The following is a 17652-nucleotide window of genomic DNA, read 5'->3' on the forward strand; positions in this document are numbered from 1 at the left end:
GCAGCGCCCACTCTAATCTCTCACGCGTACTTCACCTCGCTTAGTGGAGGGGGACCACGTTTTCTCTCGCGCCCTTACCTAGCGCTGGGGAGGAGGGGAGGATCGTACATCTCGCCTGGACTCGGGCTTTACCTGGGAAGATTCTGTTGTAGATACCGGGCACACAAAGGTCACTACAATGATTGCAGTTTCCGTTAGCGAAGAGTGCGCGCTTTTCAGACACAGTGAGGTAACAACTGAGACACCTAATTGTATGCATCTATCTGTACCTGTGATTATGTTTCATGTGTAGTTTGTGCCTGAAAAACGGGGTGCACGTTTCGATCCCCTTTCCATTCGGCACTTGACCTTCCAAGTTGTTGCTAGCGTGTTCATTGCTTTGCCTTTGCGGCAAAGCGGTGAATTTTCATAGTGCTTTACTGCCTATTTTTGAAGTTTGTGGCTAACTTTCTATAGGTGATTTTAAATCATTATTTCAAAAATCGGTACCTATATGACCAGTATTTAACCCAAGATTTGACTTTTGAGTACAGTTGAATATTGGTTTTTACAATACCTGGAGAAGCCGAGCTTTCTGGGAAAAGGGTGTTAAAATAGATGAGCTAGAGCTCAGCGAAGTCATCAGGACACGTCAGTAGTGTACACTGCTTAAAAATGGGCACGTTCTATGTTATGGTGGGTTAGTTCACAGAAGGTTACTTGGGGTTTTTTACACAACCAATATTGCTGGCAACATAGACAGATATAGCATAAACTAGATGGAGGAAACTATAGTAATTAGGTTGACAATAGGTACAAAATGAAGGTGGTACAGGCCTCCGCACTTACATGGAGACATTATCATCGTTTGTTTGGACGCTTCTATGAACTCGTAAGGTAAGCAAATAATAAAGTGAAGATACAGTAAGTTATACTGATGAGTAACTTAAATACCAATCTGGACAACAAACTGGCTGGACATAATGCAGTGCAAAATTATGGCATCAATTCTACAAATTCTAGGGGGCAGTTATTAGGAGAGTTCGCAGAAAGAAATAATTTGCGTATCCTGAATACCTTCGACAGAAAACGGTCTTATCGTAAGTGGACATGGCGAAGTTGAAATGGCGAAGCTAAAAGTGAAGTGGACATCACTTTGAGTGCACACCCAGGCATTGTAATAGATGTAAAAACAGTTCGCAAGATCCGATGAAGTAACCATAGAATGCTAAGAGCTCGAATTCACTGAAATTTAACAAGCAAAAGCCTAAAGTAAAACGCAAAAAACCAAATATTGAGCCAGCGGTGAGAGGGAAAGCACAGGGATTCAGTTTCGCTTCAGAATATGTTGGCGGCTCTCAACAAGGTAACAGATGCTAGCGTCGTCACAATGAGCAATCATCTTACTAGTATAATCCAAGAGACTTTAGGAGAATTGGTAGTTACAGTCATTACACAGTACACTGGAAAATTATCCCAGGAAACAAAAGGTCTCATTAAGAAACGGCAACCCTGATAGCCTCAACTTAAATCAAAAAGCAGTACTAGTGGAGCCTTCGAAGGTAATATATAAGCAAATGATAGCCAACATCATAAAGAATAACATGAATAAAATCATTTAAGCTGTAAAAAAGTGGCAGTAGACTAAATGTTGCTTAAGAAAGTTGCATTAGTAACAGGCAAAAATTGGATGTATGCATTAAGACACAAGGAAGGCAATGTCATAACCACTATAGATATAATAGTCGAGATGGTGGAGGAGTTCGACAGAGGTAATTGAAGAAGCATAAATAAACAGGGTGTATCATAAGGAGCAATAAAATCCCAGATGAATTTAACATTGTACCAGTAATGACAGGAGAACTAATGAAACCCCTACAAAATTGCAAAAAGGCAAAGCTGCTGCTAAGAAGAGGGTAACAACCGACCTGCGAAGATGGCGGACAAATTGTGTAAGAAAAACTCGCCACCTTATATACGAAGCACGTTTTCAAACGAAAGGTACTAGAACCTTGGGAGGACAGCCACATGATATTAATCTATAAGGAGACGTCAACGACTTGAAAAAGTTCAGGCCGATTAGCTTGCTGTCTGTCCCCTAAAACAGTTTACAATAGTATAAGCTAATACAGTTAGGGCGGCATTAAAGTTCAAATAATCAATGAACCAAGCAGGGTTCTGTATGGGCTACTTCACAATACACCATATATGTACTAACACTCGGGTAATAGATAAATGCGCGCAATGCAATCAACATGACTTCCATAAATTACGAGAAAGCGTTACACTCAGTCCAGACATCACGAGTGATCCAGTCACTACGGAATCAGGGCATCGATGAACTCTACATAAACATACCGGAAGGAATCTACGGCTGATTCAAAGCGACCATAGTTATTTATGAAAATAGTAACAGAATCCCAATAAAAATTATGCAAAGCAGAGAGAAATTATGCGTGTTTATCAGAGGTTTCAAGAGCCCCATGCTGGGAAGTTAGCGATAAGACTTGATAATAGAGTACCTTAGTAACCTGCGATTTACTGTTGACATTTCCTTGATTAGGAATTCATGGGATGAATTACAGCTCATGAGTACCACAGTGGACGTGGAAAGCAGAATAGTAAGTATGAAAGTTAATGATGTCGCGGTACAACGCGAACAAAAAATAGGGAGGTGTTGACACGGCGATAACAGTAAAAATTTAACGTGTTATGTGGAGACATTCAACGTATATTCTGCAGAAGCGAATTGCCTATCTTTGAAACAGAGAACTCAGAGTTAGGCGGACATCGTTACCTATCCCCGCCTTTGCATCCTCAAAACCACCACCACTAGCTCATAGTTCACCACCTCACCAACCTGCCCTCTGACACCCGTGTTTTCTGCACAAACTATCGTCATGAACTGTCCTCACTTTAGCATGTAATGCACGATTGAACTAATAGGTGTCAGTTCTTGTCTCACTTCACCACGTACACGCAAGTGTGAGATACCTTTACTGATTCGAAAAACCACTGACGCGGAAAGCAGACTAGTAAGTATGGAAGTTAATAATGCCGTTGTGCAACGCGAACAAGAGTCAGGGAGATGTCGACATGGCGCTAGCAGCGTGTTCTATGCAGTTGAAAAGCAAGATCGCAGTCTTTCTGAAGGCAATCCTAAAGCCCACTACATGATTGCCGCTGAATCCTTTCATGGTCGGTTTTGTTCACTTGTATACTTGCGTGATTTACTTTGCTCTCAAAGAGCATCGCCGCCATGCTAAAGCTGTTGTGGAATTTGTTTAAAAAAAGTCTGGAGCAATCAGTCGCTCTCATAAGGCTTCATGCACACTACGTCAACAAGTTCAGGACGGTGCTGGCAACGCTTTGTACTATATGAATGGTCCGAGATGATTTCTTAAGTAACATCACTGACCAGTTGTATAGGTACCCTCAAGGTAAGGTCAAAAGTAACTCTAGGTATCGACCCGCTGGGCATAGTCTAAAGTAACTCTTCTGCAGTTCTTGGAGGCATTGAGTGTGAAGTTCAGATGTGCGGTGTTTTCTACAGATTTCACTAACTACTTAGCAAGTCGGCACGAAAGTTGTAGACATCTGCGACTATGCAAAGTTATGCAGCAAAAGGAGCCAGGCTGAAATTTCATTTCTGCGCTGCACAAGACAAACAAATCAGCCATCGTTCGTTAGATTGTCCGAAGGACGGAGAGATCAAATTTGCATTTTTAAACAAGCAAATTATTAGGCTAGTTTTCGCAATCAGCTATTAGATAAACAAATAAGAACACAATCAGGGCCTCAGCTTGGTAAAGCACTCACGTGTCTCATTCAAATTGCATAGTGTGTAAATGCAGCAGGTTAGAATGGCCATCCCTGTTTTATTTTTTCGCGTATTACCTGAATTACTTCTTTTGTCAAGTGGACATGTTTAAGTAATCTTTATAAAATGTATGGCCTATTCAAATCGCTTTCAAAAATTAAATTGTAATTTGAAACTGTTATATCGGCTACATTTTTTACATTTTTGTCTTACGCGGAGAGTGAGCGAACGGTGGTATTTTGTCTTAAAATACGTTATCGAAGGCTTGTTTGATGCCTCGACGCATTGTAGCAAGCGGAAATTTCGTGGCTTACTACAATGCGGAATCATCGTACGAAGTGTGTCTTAGCCGTCGTAGCGTACGCTTCCTGGCGGCCCGTTGTGAATAAACCAAAGATTGCAAAGAAAGAAGGACGTGAAATGCTTTTGTGGCTGCCTTATGTCACACAAGACAGTAATAGTGTTAACTAGTTGTTATCGCCCAACAATATATTTCTAATCGCAATTTGTGGGTTAGCCCGAGATAGTTTTAATTCATGCAACAATGACGCTTTGTCTCTGACATGCGGTTGCAGCTGTCGCGAGGCAACGGTGCCATGAAGAAAGTTTGTTGCTGCCGCTTGTCGCTCTCGCTAGGAAATCACGTGCATGCGGTTACGGCTTTAGCGAAGCTAATTGCATTCGCGAAGGGCAACGTCAATACCAACGAGGGGCGACCCCATGAAACCGAACACAATCGTAGGCAGTGGAAAACCAGTGACACCGATGAGGTGTGAGTCAAGAACAGCGATCGTGTTCGAGAAAACAGTCGGCGCACGGATAAAACCGACGGGACGCGAGCCAAGGAAGCCGAGTGCGAACGTGTTTAACGGCTCCAGTTCTTAGCGTGTGAACAAACGTTCACTCGAGTAAACGCAACACCGTGATTTGCTTCGAACCGCTTTCCCAGAACCCGCATCGACGCCCGTTTCAACTAGGTGAACGCCGTGTGCACCGCTGCTACTTCACATCCCGCCAGGTTTCCCCTTGTGGAAATGGTGCAAAGTTTTTAAACTCAAAGCATTTCTTAGCGAACTTCGGCGACTTTGAGCTTATCTATCTCTCTATCTATATATCTATCTCTCTATCTATCTATCCATCTATCTATCTATCTAGCCGCCTAGGACTTTTAGCTCTGCTGACCACCCGGATAATGGTATCGATACCAAGCTTGACATGGCATAACATGACTGTATGAAAAGCATATTTGACTGGTAATAATATGAAAAGCATTTTATGTATTTAGAAATGTCATGACTTAATTTCATGGTCTTGCTGCTCTTGCGGTGGTCTCGTTCACATGACATGTTGCAAAAACTTGTATGGTTTGGCATGAGTGAGTTGTGAACACAAACGGCAGACCTTAACATGACAATTATGACATGCATGTCATGCAACAACATGACTAGAAGCCACGCTCACGATGCCCTCGCAGCTATTTCGCTAAGGTCACATATACAAAATTTGGAATTATGGTACGTGAATTGATGACAAACGCATGCGACTGGCGAAAACATGTTATTGATGAAAGACGTGTCATGTAACAACATCACGCCAAGCTCATGATGCGCTGGCGGCAGTTTCGCTTGCTTCACTTATACCAAACTTGGTATTACAGGCCATGAATAAATGTCGAAGGAATAAAATTGGTGCAAACATGATAAAAATGAGATGCGCGTAGTGTAACAACATGACTACATGCTACGGTCGTCATGCGCTCGCGTTCGTCTTGCTAGCTACCCATGTACCGAATTCGGCATTACATGACGCGAACGAATGACGTAGGTCAATGACACATCCAAACTTGATAACCACGACATGCGTGTGATGTACCATCATGACTACATGCCACACTCATGATGCGCTCACGGCCGTTTAGCTAGCTTTACTTCTGCCAAAAGTGCTATTACGTGACGTCAATTGATGACGAAAGTATGAGACTGGCACAAACATGATATTCACGAGATGCGTGTAATGTGAGAACATAACTACATGCCACAGTCAAGGCGCCAATACATTTAGAGGCGACATGGTGCGCGTGCTTGCCGGCGCTCATTTCGTCGCGTCACGCCAGCGTTGCCACGCCAGGCGCTGGTCCTACCGTATACTTGCAGAAGCGAGCCGCACTGCGTTGCTTTGTCGCATATGCGTTCCAGCGCATCCGGCATCCCTCCGTCACGAAAAGAGGCAGACACAGTGCTGTCTAGATAACGCATCAACGCGAAATGTAGCATGTCACATTTTGCGCCGGTTGCCATTGAGCCACGCCGATGAACGCGGGTCGTGTCGGTGGCGCCTGGCGTAAAACTATAGAATTTGCTGACGTATAGCGTCGCTGTGCCCAGCGTGTGCGTGCGTCAACATCACGTTGGAGTATGTTGCGCCTTTCATGATGCCTTCGCGGCTGTTTCGCCAGCTCAAAAAAAACCAAATTTTGTAGCACATGACGACAATAGATGACGAAGGTATATTATTGGTGAAAACATATCAATAACGACACTCGTGTCATGCAAGAACATGGCAACATACCACGATCATAGCGTGCTCGCGGCCGTTCCGCTAGCTTCACATATACTAAATTTGGCATTACTGAGGTGAATAGATGAAAATTCGAACGACACACAGAAACATGATAATGATGACACGGACGTCGTGTACGGCATAATTTACCTCCACGTCGTAACGTTGTGGCAATCTTGAAGTGACATATCAACATTCCTCATTCGTGTTTCGCATATCATCGATTCCCACTGTACGTGAGATCTGCTAATTTTTTCTTGGCCCATTCTCATCTGCCTCACCATTTCCTCTCTTATTTCAGCCCATTTCCTTCCTCTGGTTCATTTTAACGAACAGAGTTTTCGCCTAACAATCACCTCTGTTATGCTTACCAGCTCTTAGCGTTGTGTGTGCCCTGTTGAACGGTTTTACTTGGCTATAGTAAGAGGCCAAAGAGCCCACACATAACCATCAAATATACAATGGCTCTAAATAAAGTCGAGTTTACGGCACTTAACCACATATAAGTGTTAGAGCACAACTTGGAGAGTAACAAACTATACTCAAGAAAAATAAATCTCCGTGAACCTGTATCATAGCAATTAGGTCATATTGAGAAAACTTTTAAAATTATATGCCATGAAATCTTCGCTTTGATAGCAAGTGATTTAGAACCTAACACCAGTTCTCTCGTGTTTTCTTGTCAAAGACTAAAAGACAAATTAACCTTTTTTATGAGAGAAACAGGCAGCCTTTTCAGGCCTAAAGAGAGCTCTTTTTGTTCATAAATGTTATTCGCTACAGTAGTTGCAGCTTCCTATTGGCATTGGCTTTATCACGTAGTCTGGTGTATTTGTAGCTCATAGAAAAACGTTGATCACTGACCTGTCACTAAGTACTCTTTATCACGACTAGAATCTGCCGATCGTGATGCAAAAACTACCTTTTATGATTGAGCTTCATTTTTCCTGTAGTTCACATGAATTTTAGAAGCCGCCTTGAAGCACGTATACAAGGTACTTCTATTAATTTCTCAAAACGCTAAGCCTCTAAATGTGTGTAAAGAATTCAATGCCAATTATTTGGGTGACTGATAGGTTTCAATAGCTGGTGTGGAAACTAGTGAGAAGAAAAACCAAAACAAGGAACCTTTACCATCACTCTTCGTCATTCATTGGTGTTCGCATAATATATTTTACCTTAAGATCAAACACTTACCCGACGTGGACGAGGAATGGAGCTTGGTGGCTGCGGAGGCTGAAATATACAGCATGACTATTGGGAACGATATGCCTGCTGACGCATAATTACAATAGTATATATTTTTCAGCAGCAGTGTTCATAAAGTTTCAGTGACAATTATCTTTTTAACGATACTCCATATAGGGCATACTTCGTAGGAAAATCAACAAATTATGAAGCCAAGAAAAGTGTAGGGCACGTTATTAAGCGCAGCTGTGACCCGCGCAAGCCTTTCTGCTGTTTGCGTGAAGTTAGAAACCTTGTTTCGAAATTGCACCACTTGGCTTCTCTCTCACGTTCTCATAATTAGGATTAGCTATTTTGTGTGTGTCTGTGTGTGCGTATATATGTATGTGTTGGGGGGTGTTGGTGACCTGAACCCATTTTTATCAGCGAGCTTCGAGAAATTGTGATGCCAAGCGAGTCTGGCAGCTCGTAAGTTTCTTCAAAATATTGTCGCCAACGAAAGAAGTCTTGCCATCACAGGAATGTGCACCGCACGCATCACAATCGCCGATCACCCCACATCTGTTCTTTTGCAGTTATTGAGCAGTGCCAAAATGAACTGATTCTTGAATTGGATTTCTTGTCCACTCATGCCGCTCTCATCGACTGTGCAACCGGCGTTCTCCATCTTGAACTGCCTCGAATTGGGGCTGTGCCGTCCTCACCGTCACACCGCTTGTGCGCTATTTATTATGTTCGGTTGTCTCCGCAAGCCACCACGTTTGCGGACTTAACGATATCAGCAGCTCTTCCTGACGGTGACTACATAATGTGTCCAACAGTGGATGTACTCTTGGCCCGAAATATTGCGATGCCGCATACCATTGTGACTATCGGGGACAACTACGTTCAGCTTCCGCTCCTCAACTTTAGTAGTTCGAGCCAAGTTCTCCCGCAAGGTATTTTGTTAGCTCATGTTTCCCCACTTGATGCATTTAGCATCGTGGCATTAGACCCTGAAGAATCCTCGTTCCCTATTGAAGCCAGCCAAGCAAACGCACCTACCGACAAAATCACGATCATGATTGCCCCCTATCTTCTGCCCCGTCAGAATGTGCAACTCCACCACGTTCTGACCACCTACCGAGATATTTTCATCATCGATTACCGCCCTTCAGGTCAAACGTCCGTCGTGCGTCATCAAATACATACCGGCGATGCTATTCCTGTTAGACGGCGACCATATCGTGTTTCCCAGTCTAAACGCCAGGTCATACAACGATAAGTCGAGAAGATGCTCTCCAAAGGAGTCATAGAGGCCTCTTCAAGTCCAAGGGCGTCACCTGTTGTTTTAGTCAAAAAGAAGGACGGCAGTTGGAGATTTCGCGTTGACTACAATGCCTTGAACAAGATAATCCGCAAGACGTATATCCGCTGCCACGAATCGACGACGCCCTTGTCTGCCTTCATGGCGTGCGATACTTTTTATCTATAGATCTGCGTTCGGGCTATAGGCAAATTTCTGTCGATGACTTAGACCGAAAAAAAACTGCCTTCGTCAATCTGGATGGTCTTTATCAATTCAAGGTTATGCCTTTCGGGCTGTGCAACGCCCCGGAAACCTTCGAACGCATGATGGACTCTCTCCTCCGTGGTTATAAATGGTCCATCTGCCTCTGCTACCTCGACAATGTGATAGTTTTTTCCCCAACACTTGAAAGCCACCTAACTCGTTTGTCGCCCATTCTAGCCATTTTCCGTCAAGCGGGGCACTAGCTGAACTTGAAAAAGTGCAATTTCGGCCGACAAGAAATCATGGTGTTTGGTCATCGCGTAAGTGCTGCTGGAGTCCAACCGGACCCTCACAGGATTAGCGCTGTGAAGAACTTTCCACTGCCTTCTTCGACCAAAGATGTTCGTTGTTTTGAGGACTTAGTCTCGTACTTCCGACGTTTTATACGCAATTTCGCTACAATTGCACGACCACTAACTGGTCTTCTCAAAAAGAACGCGCTATTTTCATGTGGCCATCGACCTGCTCGTCTCACCACCAACACTGGCTCACTTCGACCCGTCCGCGACGGCTGAAGTTTGTACAGACGCCAGTGCTCATGGCATCAGCGCCGTCCTCGCTCACCACCATGGAGGCCAAACGCGTGTTATCGCCCATGCAAGCCGCCTTCTCTCCACATCTGAGCGAAACTATTCGATAACGGAGCACGAGTGTCTTGCGCTGGTCTGAGCTGTAGCGAAATTTTGCCCCTATTTGTAAGGCCGGGAGTTTTCAGTTATTGCGGACCACTACGCCCTGTGTTGCTTGTCGTCGCTCAAGGATCCAACTGATCTCCTAGGTATCTGGGCTCAACGTCTTCAGGAGTATAACTTCGACGTAATTTATAAGTCTGGCAGGTTGCACCAAGATGCCGATTATCTCTCGCGCTATCCGGTGGACTCTGCTAGCCTCGCTGTCCATGAGACCGATTCTTGTGTGCTCGCCATACTTGATTTGCGCGACATCGGTACAGAGCAGCGCCGGGATGCAACCCTCAAGACGGTCATTGAGCGAATATCTTCAGGACATTTCAACAGTTCGCTCCGTCGATATGTCCACCGCAACAAAATTTTGTAGCGCCACTACATGAAGACTGGTGGCCCGGAATGTTCGCTAGTTATTCCCCGACGCCTACGTGCAACCATTCTTCAACATCTGCATGATGCTCCGATGGCAGGACACGTGGGATTTTCACACGCCTATCACCGCGTGCGGTGACGGTTCTTTTGGCCTGACCTGTATAAATTTGGCGCCGCTATGTCGCTGCTTGCGAGCGCTGCCAGCGTCGCAAACGTCAAGCTGTCCGTACGGCTGGCCTGCTCCAACCTATCAACGTTCCCCCGGAACCATTCTTCCGCGTTGGTCTCGACTTGCCCGGTCCTTTCGCGACGTCCGTATCAGACAACAAATGGATCGCTGTCGCAACTTACTATGCGACTAGATACGCTATAACTCGTGCCTTGCCAAGTAGCTGTGCTACAGACGGCACAAACTTTCTACTGAATGACGTCCTTCTGCGGCATGGTACTCCACGCCAGCTTCTGATGGATCGTGGCCGCTGCTTCCCCGCAAAAGTTATCGGCGAAATCCTCCGTAGCTGCTCTACCGAACATCATCTTACTACTTCCTATTATCCGCAGACCAACGGTCTCACGGAGTGTCTCAACCGAACTCTTACAGCAACGTTGTTCATGTCTCTTCTGGCCACCGTGACTGGGACGCAACGCTCCCCTACGTTACGTTTGTATACAATTCGTCAAGGCATGACACCGCCGGCTATTTTTCGTTTTTTCTTCAGTACGGCCGCAACTCTGCGTTGCCATTCGACATACTCCTTCCTTCTGATACCACCGAACCAACGGTGTATGCTCAGGACGTTGCTTCTCAAGCCCGCGTCGCTCGCCAAATGACGCACACTAGTCTCACTGCTTTTGAGGACTCACAAGAAGTCCGCTACGATGACTGGCACTGCAAGGTTGTCTACCCGGCTGACTCTCTCACTCTCCTTTGGACGCCGCATCGAAGTGAAGGCTTGTGCGAGAAGCTCCTCCCACGATAAACAGGCCCCTACAAAATCTCCGCAAGGTCAATGACGTTGACTACCTCATGACTCCCGTTCAACCACACTCGTCTTCTGCCACACCACCTACTGATGTTGTTCATGTGTCACGACTAAAACGGTACTAAACTACCAGTCCTAATTGACTTAGCGGTGCCGTGACGATGCTTAGTTCGCCGGGGATGATGTTACGAGGCAGTGAGCATAGCCCCACCGTCGTAGGCTAATCAAAAAGGAAGAAGTGTACTGAGCGCGCAAGAGGCTGGCAGCCTGGGTGGTTCCCACCTACTTGTAGATAATGGCATTACGCTCATTTCTTTCTTCCGTGTGCTTGTAATCACCATAGCAATATGATATAAATGCACTCAGTAAAAATGTAACTTGTTATGTGGAGACATCCAACGTGGAGTCTGCAAAACCAATTGCCCATCTTTCAAACAGAGAGCTCAAAGTTAGGCGGGCATCGTCACCTATCCCCGCCTTTGCATCATCACAACCACCTCCACCAGCTCATAGTTCACCATCTCACCAACCTGTCCTCTGACACCCGTGTTTTCTGCCCAAACTATCGTCATGAACTGTTCTCACTTTAGCATGTAATGCACGATTGAACCAATAGGTGTCAGTTCTTGTCTCACTTCACCACGTACACGCAAGTGTGAGATACCTTTACTGATTTACTTTACTGTAACGTGAGTGTGTCATGTAACTACATGCCACACTCACGCTGCCCTCACGGCCATTTCGCTAAGGTCACATATACAAAATTTGGAATTACGGTACGTGAATGGAATGCAAAGGCATGCGACTGGTGAAAACATGACAATGATAAAATCCGTGTCATGTAACAACATCAGGCCAAGCACATGATGCGCTGGAGGCAGTTTCGCTAGCTTGACGTATACCAAATTTGGTATTAGAGGACGCGAATGGATGAGGATAGTATGAGATTTGTGCAAACTTCATTAAAATGAGATTTGCGTAATGTAACAACATGACTTAATGCTACGCTCACCATGCGCTCGCGTTCGTTTCGCTAGCTACACACGTACCGAATTCGGTATTACATGACGCGAACGAACGACGTAGGCCAATGACACATCCAAACATGATAACCACGACATGCGCGTCATGTAACAACATGACTACGTGCCACACCCGTGATGCGCTCGCGGATGTTTCGCTAGCCTTACTTATGCCAAAATTGCAATTATGTGACGTCAATGGATGGCGAAAGTATGTGACTGGCACAAACATGATATTCACTAAATTTGTCTATTCTGAGAACATGACCACATGCCACAGTCAAGGCGCCAATGCATCTCGAGGTGACGTGGTGTGCGTGTTCGCCATGTTCATTTCGTCGCGTCATGCCGGCGTTGCCACGCCAGGCAGGCGCCGGTCCTACCTTAAACTTGCAGAAGCTAGTCGATCTGCGTTGCGTTGACGCATGCGCGTTCTAGCGCATCCGGCCTCCCTCCGTCACGAAAAGATGCAGACGCAGTGCTGTCTGGGTAACACATCAGCGCGAAATATAGCATGTCACATTTTGCGCCGGTTGCGATCGGGCCGCGCCGAAGGACGCTGGTTGCGTCGGTGGTGCCTGGCGTGAAACTAGAGAGTTTGCTAACGTATATAGTGTCGCTGTGCCCAGCGTGAGCACGCGTCAACGTCACGTTAGAGTATATTGGGCCTTTCATAATGCAGTCGCGGCTGTTTCGCGAGATCCAGATATGCCAAATTTTGTAGCACATGACGACAATGAATGACGAAGGTATATTATTGGTGAAAACATAACAATCATGACACTCGTGTTATACAAGAACAAGACAACATACCACGTTCATAGCGTGCTCGTGGCCGTTCCTTCAGCTTCAAATATACTGAATTTGGCATTACGTGACGTGAATAGATGACGACGATGAACGACACACCCAAACATGATAATTATGACACGAAATTTGTGTACGGCATAATTTACCTTCACCTCGTAAAGTTGTGGCGATATTAAAGTGACAAATGAACATTCCTATTTCGTGCTTCGTATTTCATCGATTCCCACTGTACGTGGGATCTGCAAATTTTTGTCTACTTATCCTCATCTGCTTCACCACTTCCCCTCTCAATTCAGCCCGTTTCCTTCCTCTGGTCCACTTTAACGAACAGAGTTTTGGCCTAACAATGACCTATGTTATGCTTACCAGCTCTTAGGGTTGTGTGTGCCCTGTTGAACTGTTTTACTTGGCTATAGTAAGAGGCCGAACAGCCCACACATAACCATCAAAAATACAATGGCTCTAAATAAAGTCGAGTTTACGGCACTTAACCACATATAAGTGTTAGAGCACAACTTGGAGAGTAACAAACTATACTCAAGAAAAATAAATCTCCGTGAACCTGTATCATAGCAATTAGGTCATATTGAGAAAACTTTTAAAATTATATGCCATGAAATCTTCGCTTTGATAGCAAGTGATTTAGAACCTAACACCAGTTCTCTCGTGTTTTCTTGTCAAAGACTAAAAGACAAATTAACCTTTTTTATGAGAGAAACAGGCAGCCTTTTCAGGCTTAAGGAGAGCTCTTTTCGTTCATAACAGTTATTTGCTACACTTGTTGCAGCTTCCTATTGGCATTGGCTTTATCACGTAGTCTGGTGTATTTGTAGCTCATAGAAAAACGTTGATCACTGACCTGTCACTAAGTACTCTTTATCACGACTCGAATCTGCCGATCGTGATGCAAAAGCTACCTTTTATGATTGAGCTTCATTTTTCTTGTAGTTCACATGAATTTTCGAAGCCACCTTGAAGCACCTATACAAGGTAATTCTATTCATTTCTCAAAACCCTAAGCCTCTAAACGTGTGCAAAGAATTCAATGCCAATTATTTAGGTGGCGGTTAGTTTGAATGACTGGCGTGGAAAATAGTGAGAAAAAAAATCTAAACAAGGAACCTTTACCATCACTTTTGGTCATCTTTTGGTGTTTGCATAATACATTTTACCTTAGAATCAAGCACTTACCTGATGTGGACCAGGAGTTGGGCTCGGTGGCTGCGGAGGCTGAAATATACAGCATGACAATTGAGAACGGTATGCTTGCGGACGCGTAATGACAACAGTGTACATGGTTCATCAGCAGTGTTTATAAAGTTTGAGTGACAATAAGTTCCTTAACGATGCTCTACGTAAGACGTCCTTCGTAGAAAAATCAACAGATTATGAAGCCCAGAAATGTGTAGGGCACGTTATGAAGCGCAGCTGAGACTCCGAGCAAGAATTTGTGCTGTTTGCGTGAAGGTAAAAAACTTGTTTAAAAATTGCATCACTTGGCTTCTTTCTCATTTTCTCATAAGTAAGATGGAATTTTGTGTGTGTCTCTGCGTGTGTATATGTGTGTTTGTTGGGGGGGTGTTGGTGACCTGAACCCATTTTCATCAGCGAACTTATAGACATTGTGATGCCAAGCGAGTCTGGCAGCTCGTAAATTCGATCAGAATATGATCTAAATGCACTCAGTAAAAATTTAACGTGTTATGTGGAGACATTCAACGTATATTCTGCAGAAGCGAATTGCCTATCTTTGAAACAGAGAACTCAGAGTTAGGCGGACATCGTTACCTATCCCCGCCTTTGCATCCTCAAAACCACCACCACTAGCTCATAGTTCACCACCTCACCAACCTGCCCTCTGACACCCGTGTTTTCTGCACAAACTATCGTCATGAACTGTCCTCACTTTAGCATGTAATGCACGATTGAACTAATAGGTGTCAGTTCTTGTCTCACTTCACCACGTACACGCAAGTGTGAGATACCTTTACTGATTCGAAAAACCACTGACGCGGAAAGCAGACTAGTAAGTATGGAAGTTAATAATGCCGTTGTGCAACGCGAACAAGAGTCAGGGAGATGTCGACATGGCGCTAGCAGCGTGTTCTATGCAGTTGAAAAGCAAGATCGCAGTCTTTCCGAAGGCATTTCTAAAGCCCACTACATGATGTCCGCTGAATCCTTTCATGGTCAGTTTTGTTCACTTGTATACTTGCGTCACTTACTTTGCTCTCAAAGAGCATAGCCGCCATGCTTAGTCTGTTGCGGAATCTTCTTAAAGAAAAGCCTGGCGCCATCACTCGCTCACATAAGGCTTCATGCACACTACGTGAACGAAATCAGGACGGTGCTGGTGATGCCTTCTGCTATATCAACCGTCGGAAATGATTTTTTAAGTAACATCGCTGCCCAGTTGGCATGGTAACCGCTAGGTATTGTCTAAAGTAACTGTAGGTATCGACCCGCTAGGTATTGTCTAAAGTAACTCTTCTGCAGTTCTTGGAGGTGTTCAGTGTAAAGTTCTGATGTGCGGTGTTTTCTAGAGATTTCACTAACTACTTAGTGAGTCGGCATGAATGTTGTACACATCTGCGGTGATGCAAAGTTATGCAGCAATTCCATTTCTGCGCTGCACATAACAAACAAATCAGCCATCAAGCGTTAAATTGTCCGCAGGACGGAGTGATTAAAATGAGCATTTTTAAATAAGAAAATTATTAGACTGGCTTTCGGAATTAGCTACTAGATAAACAAATAGGAACACGATCAGGGCCTCAGCTGGGTAAAGCACTCGTGTGTCTCATTCAAATTGCGAAGTGTGTAAATGCAGCAGGTTAGAATGCCCGTCCCTGTTTTCTGTTTTCACGTCTTATCTGAATTACTTCTTTTGTCACAGTGGACACGTTTACGTAATCTTTACAAAGTGTGCATGACCTTTTCAAATCGCATTAAAAATTCAATTGTAATTTGAAAGTGTTACATCGGCTACATTTTTTACATTTTCATCTCACGCAGAGAGTGAGAGAGCGGTGGTATTTTGTCCTAAATTACGTTATCGAATTGTAGCAAGCGGCAATTTGGTCGCTTGCTACAATGCAAAATTATCGTACGAAGTGCGTCGTAGCCGTCGTAGCGTTCGCTTCTGGGCAGCCTGTTGTGGTTGAACCAAAAATTGCGGAAACAAAAGAACGTGAAATGCTTTTGTGGCTGCCTTACGTCACACAAGAGAGCAATTGGATTAACATGTTGTTTTTGACTAACTTGATATTTGTAATCGCAATTTGTGGGTAGGCCCGAGATATCTTTAATTCAAGCAATAATGACGCTTTGTCTCTGACAACCGGTTGCAGTCGTCGCTGGGCAACGGCGCCACAAAGAAAGTTTGTCGCTGCCGCTTGTCGCTGTCGCTAGGAAATCACGTGCATGCGGTTAGGGCTTTAGCGATTCTGATCGCTTCGAGAATGGCAACGTCAACACCGACGAGGGGCGACCCAATGAAACCAAACACAAACGTTGGCAGTGGTAAACCAGTGATACCGATGAGGTGCGAGTCAAGAACAGCGATCAAGTTCGAGAATACAGACGGCGCGCGGGTAACACCGACGGGGCACGAACCAAGGAAGCCGATCGCAAACGTCTTCAACGCCTCCCGTCCTTTGCGTTTGAAACAAACGTTTACTCGAGTAAACGCAACACCATGATTTGCTTCGAACCGGTTTTCCAGAACCCGCGTCGACGCCAGTTTCAACCAGGTGAACGCCGTGTGCATCACTGTTGCTTCACAGGCCTCCGCAAGCCTACGTGACGTCATCAGTGTGAGATCTGCCTGGAAGCTGGCTTCACTCAAATGACCGGCACACGTTCACGTTTTGTCGTTCCGCGGCCCAGTTGCACTCGTAGCATTTTTTTTCTCAGAGGTTTACACCTAGAAGCAGGCCCGTGGCCAGGGGAGAGGGGTTAGGAGGCCCCCTTCCCCCCCCCCAACGAAATCCGGATGGGGGGGGGGGGCTGTTTTACTGAGAATAAATAGTGAAATTGGGGGTTTGTCAAGGACTTCAACAGGTGCCCCACCACCCGAAAAAGTAATTTTTGGTTACGGGCCTGCCTAGAAGAAATTTTGTTGGCAACAGGTGTAAATGTTATAGACCCCGAAACGTTTTTGATATTTACACCTATATTTACAATTGTAGCAGAACCTTGTGATGAGCTCATCGTGCAATGGACAAGTTCACACCTAGCAGCAGAGCAGTGGTAACGGGATACGAAAATAAGTCTATTGGCTATAATATTGGCTATAAGTAAGCCGGCATTCAGTAAAATGCCGGCTTGCTGTTTTACAACTTCACAACTTCCACTTGCCACTCATGTGGGAAACTTTGTGACGCTAGTTCATCCAGTGTTTTCATTGTCTTCTTCATGACAATCTGCAAGCGTTCTTCGCTGTCGGAGAAGTTTCCTGCCAAACTTTGCACAGCAATAAAGACCTTGTCGATTTCCCGCAGATCACACAAATAAACAGGAAGCACGAGGGTCCTAAGCTTGTTAAGTTGCACGTCACCAACGAACACTTTCACAATCAAATCAGCTGACACTGTCACAGAAAAACGCACAGTTGGAGCTTCTTGAGAATCGAAGTTTAGGAAGAGGACTTTGTCGTGAGTAACAAGTCTTGTCCAGAAGG

The 17652-nt window shown here is 44.9% G+C and overlaps 1 protein-coding gene across 5 annotated transcripts in view; it reads right to left on the bottom strand.

The window, feature by feature from the left end:
* Window positions 1–17652, bottom strand: part of LOC119167607 (uncharacterized) — a 234744-nt gene that overhangs the window by 68087 nt on the left and 149005 nt on the right. For 3 of the 5 annotated variants that reach the window (XM_075866042.1, XM_075866040.1, XM_075866037.1), the window contains 2 exons: window positions 14163–14201; window positions 7556–7594 (listed from right to left, as the gene is read on the bottom strand). In XM_075866042.1, coding sequence (XP_075722157.1) covers window positions 7556–7594; window positions 14163–14201 — 78 coding nt within the window. The remainder of the gene's footprint in view (window positions 1–7555; window positions 7595–14162; window positions 14202–17652) is intronic. The other 2 variants (XM_075866039.1, XM_075866038.1) reach the window with 2 other exon arrangements.

Source organism: Rhipicephalus microplus, chromosome 6 (assembly GCF_043290135.1).
Source record: "Rhipicephalus microplus isolate Deutch F79 chromosome 6, USDA_Rmic, whole genome shotgun sequence".
Taxonomy (NCBI): domain Eukaryota; kingdom Metazoa; phylum Arthropoda; class Arachnida; order Ixodida; family Ixodidae; genus Rhipicephalus; species Rhipicephalus microplus.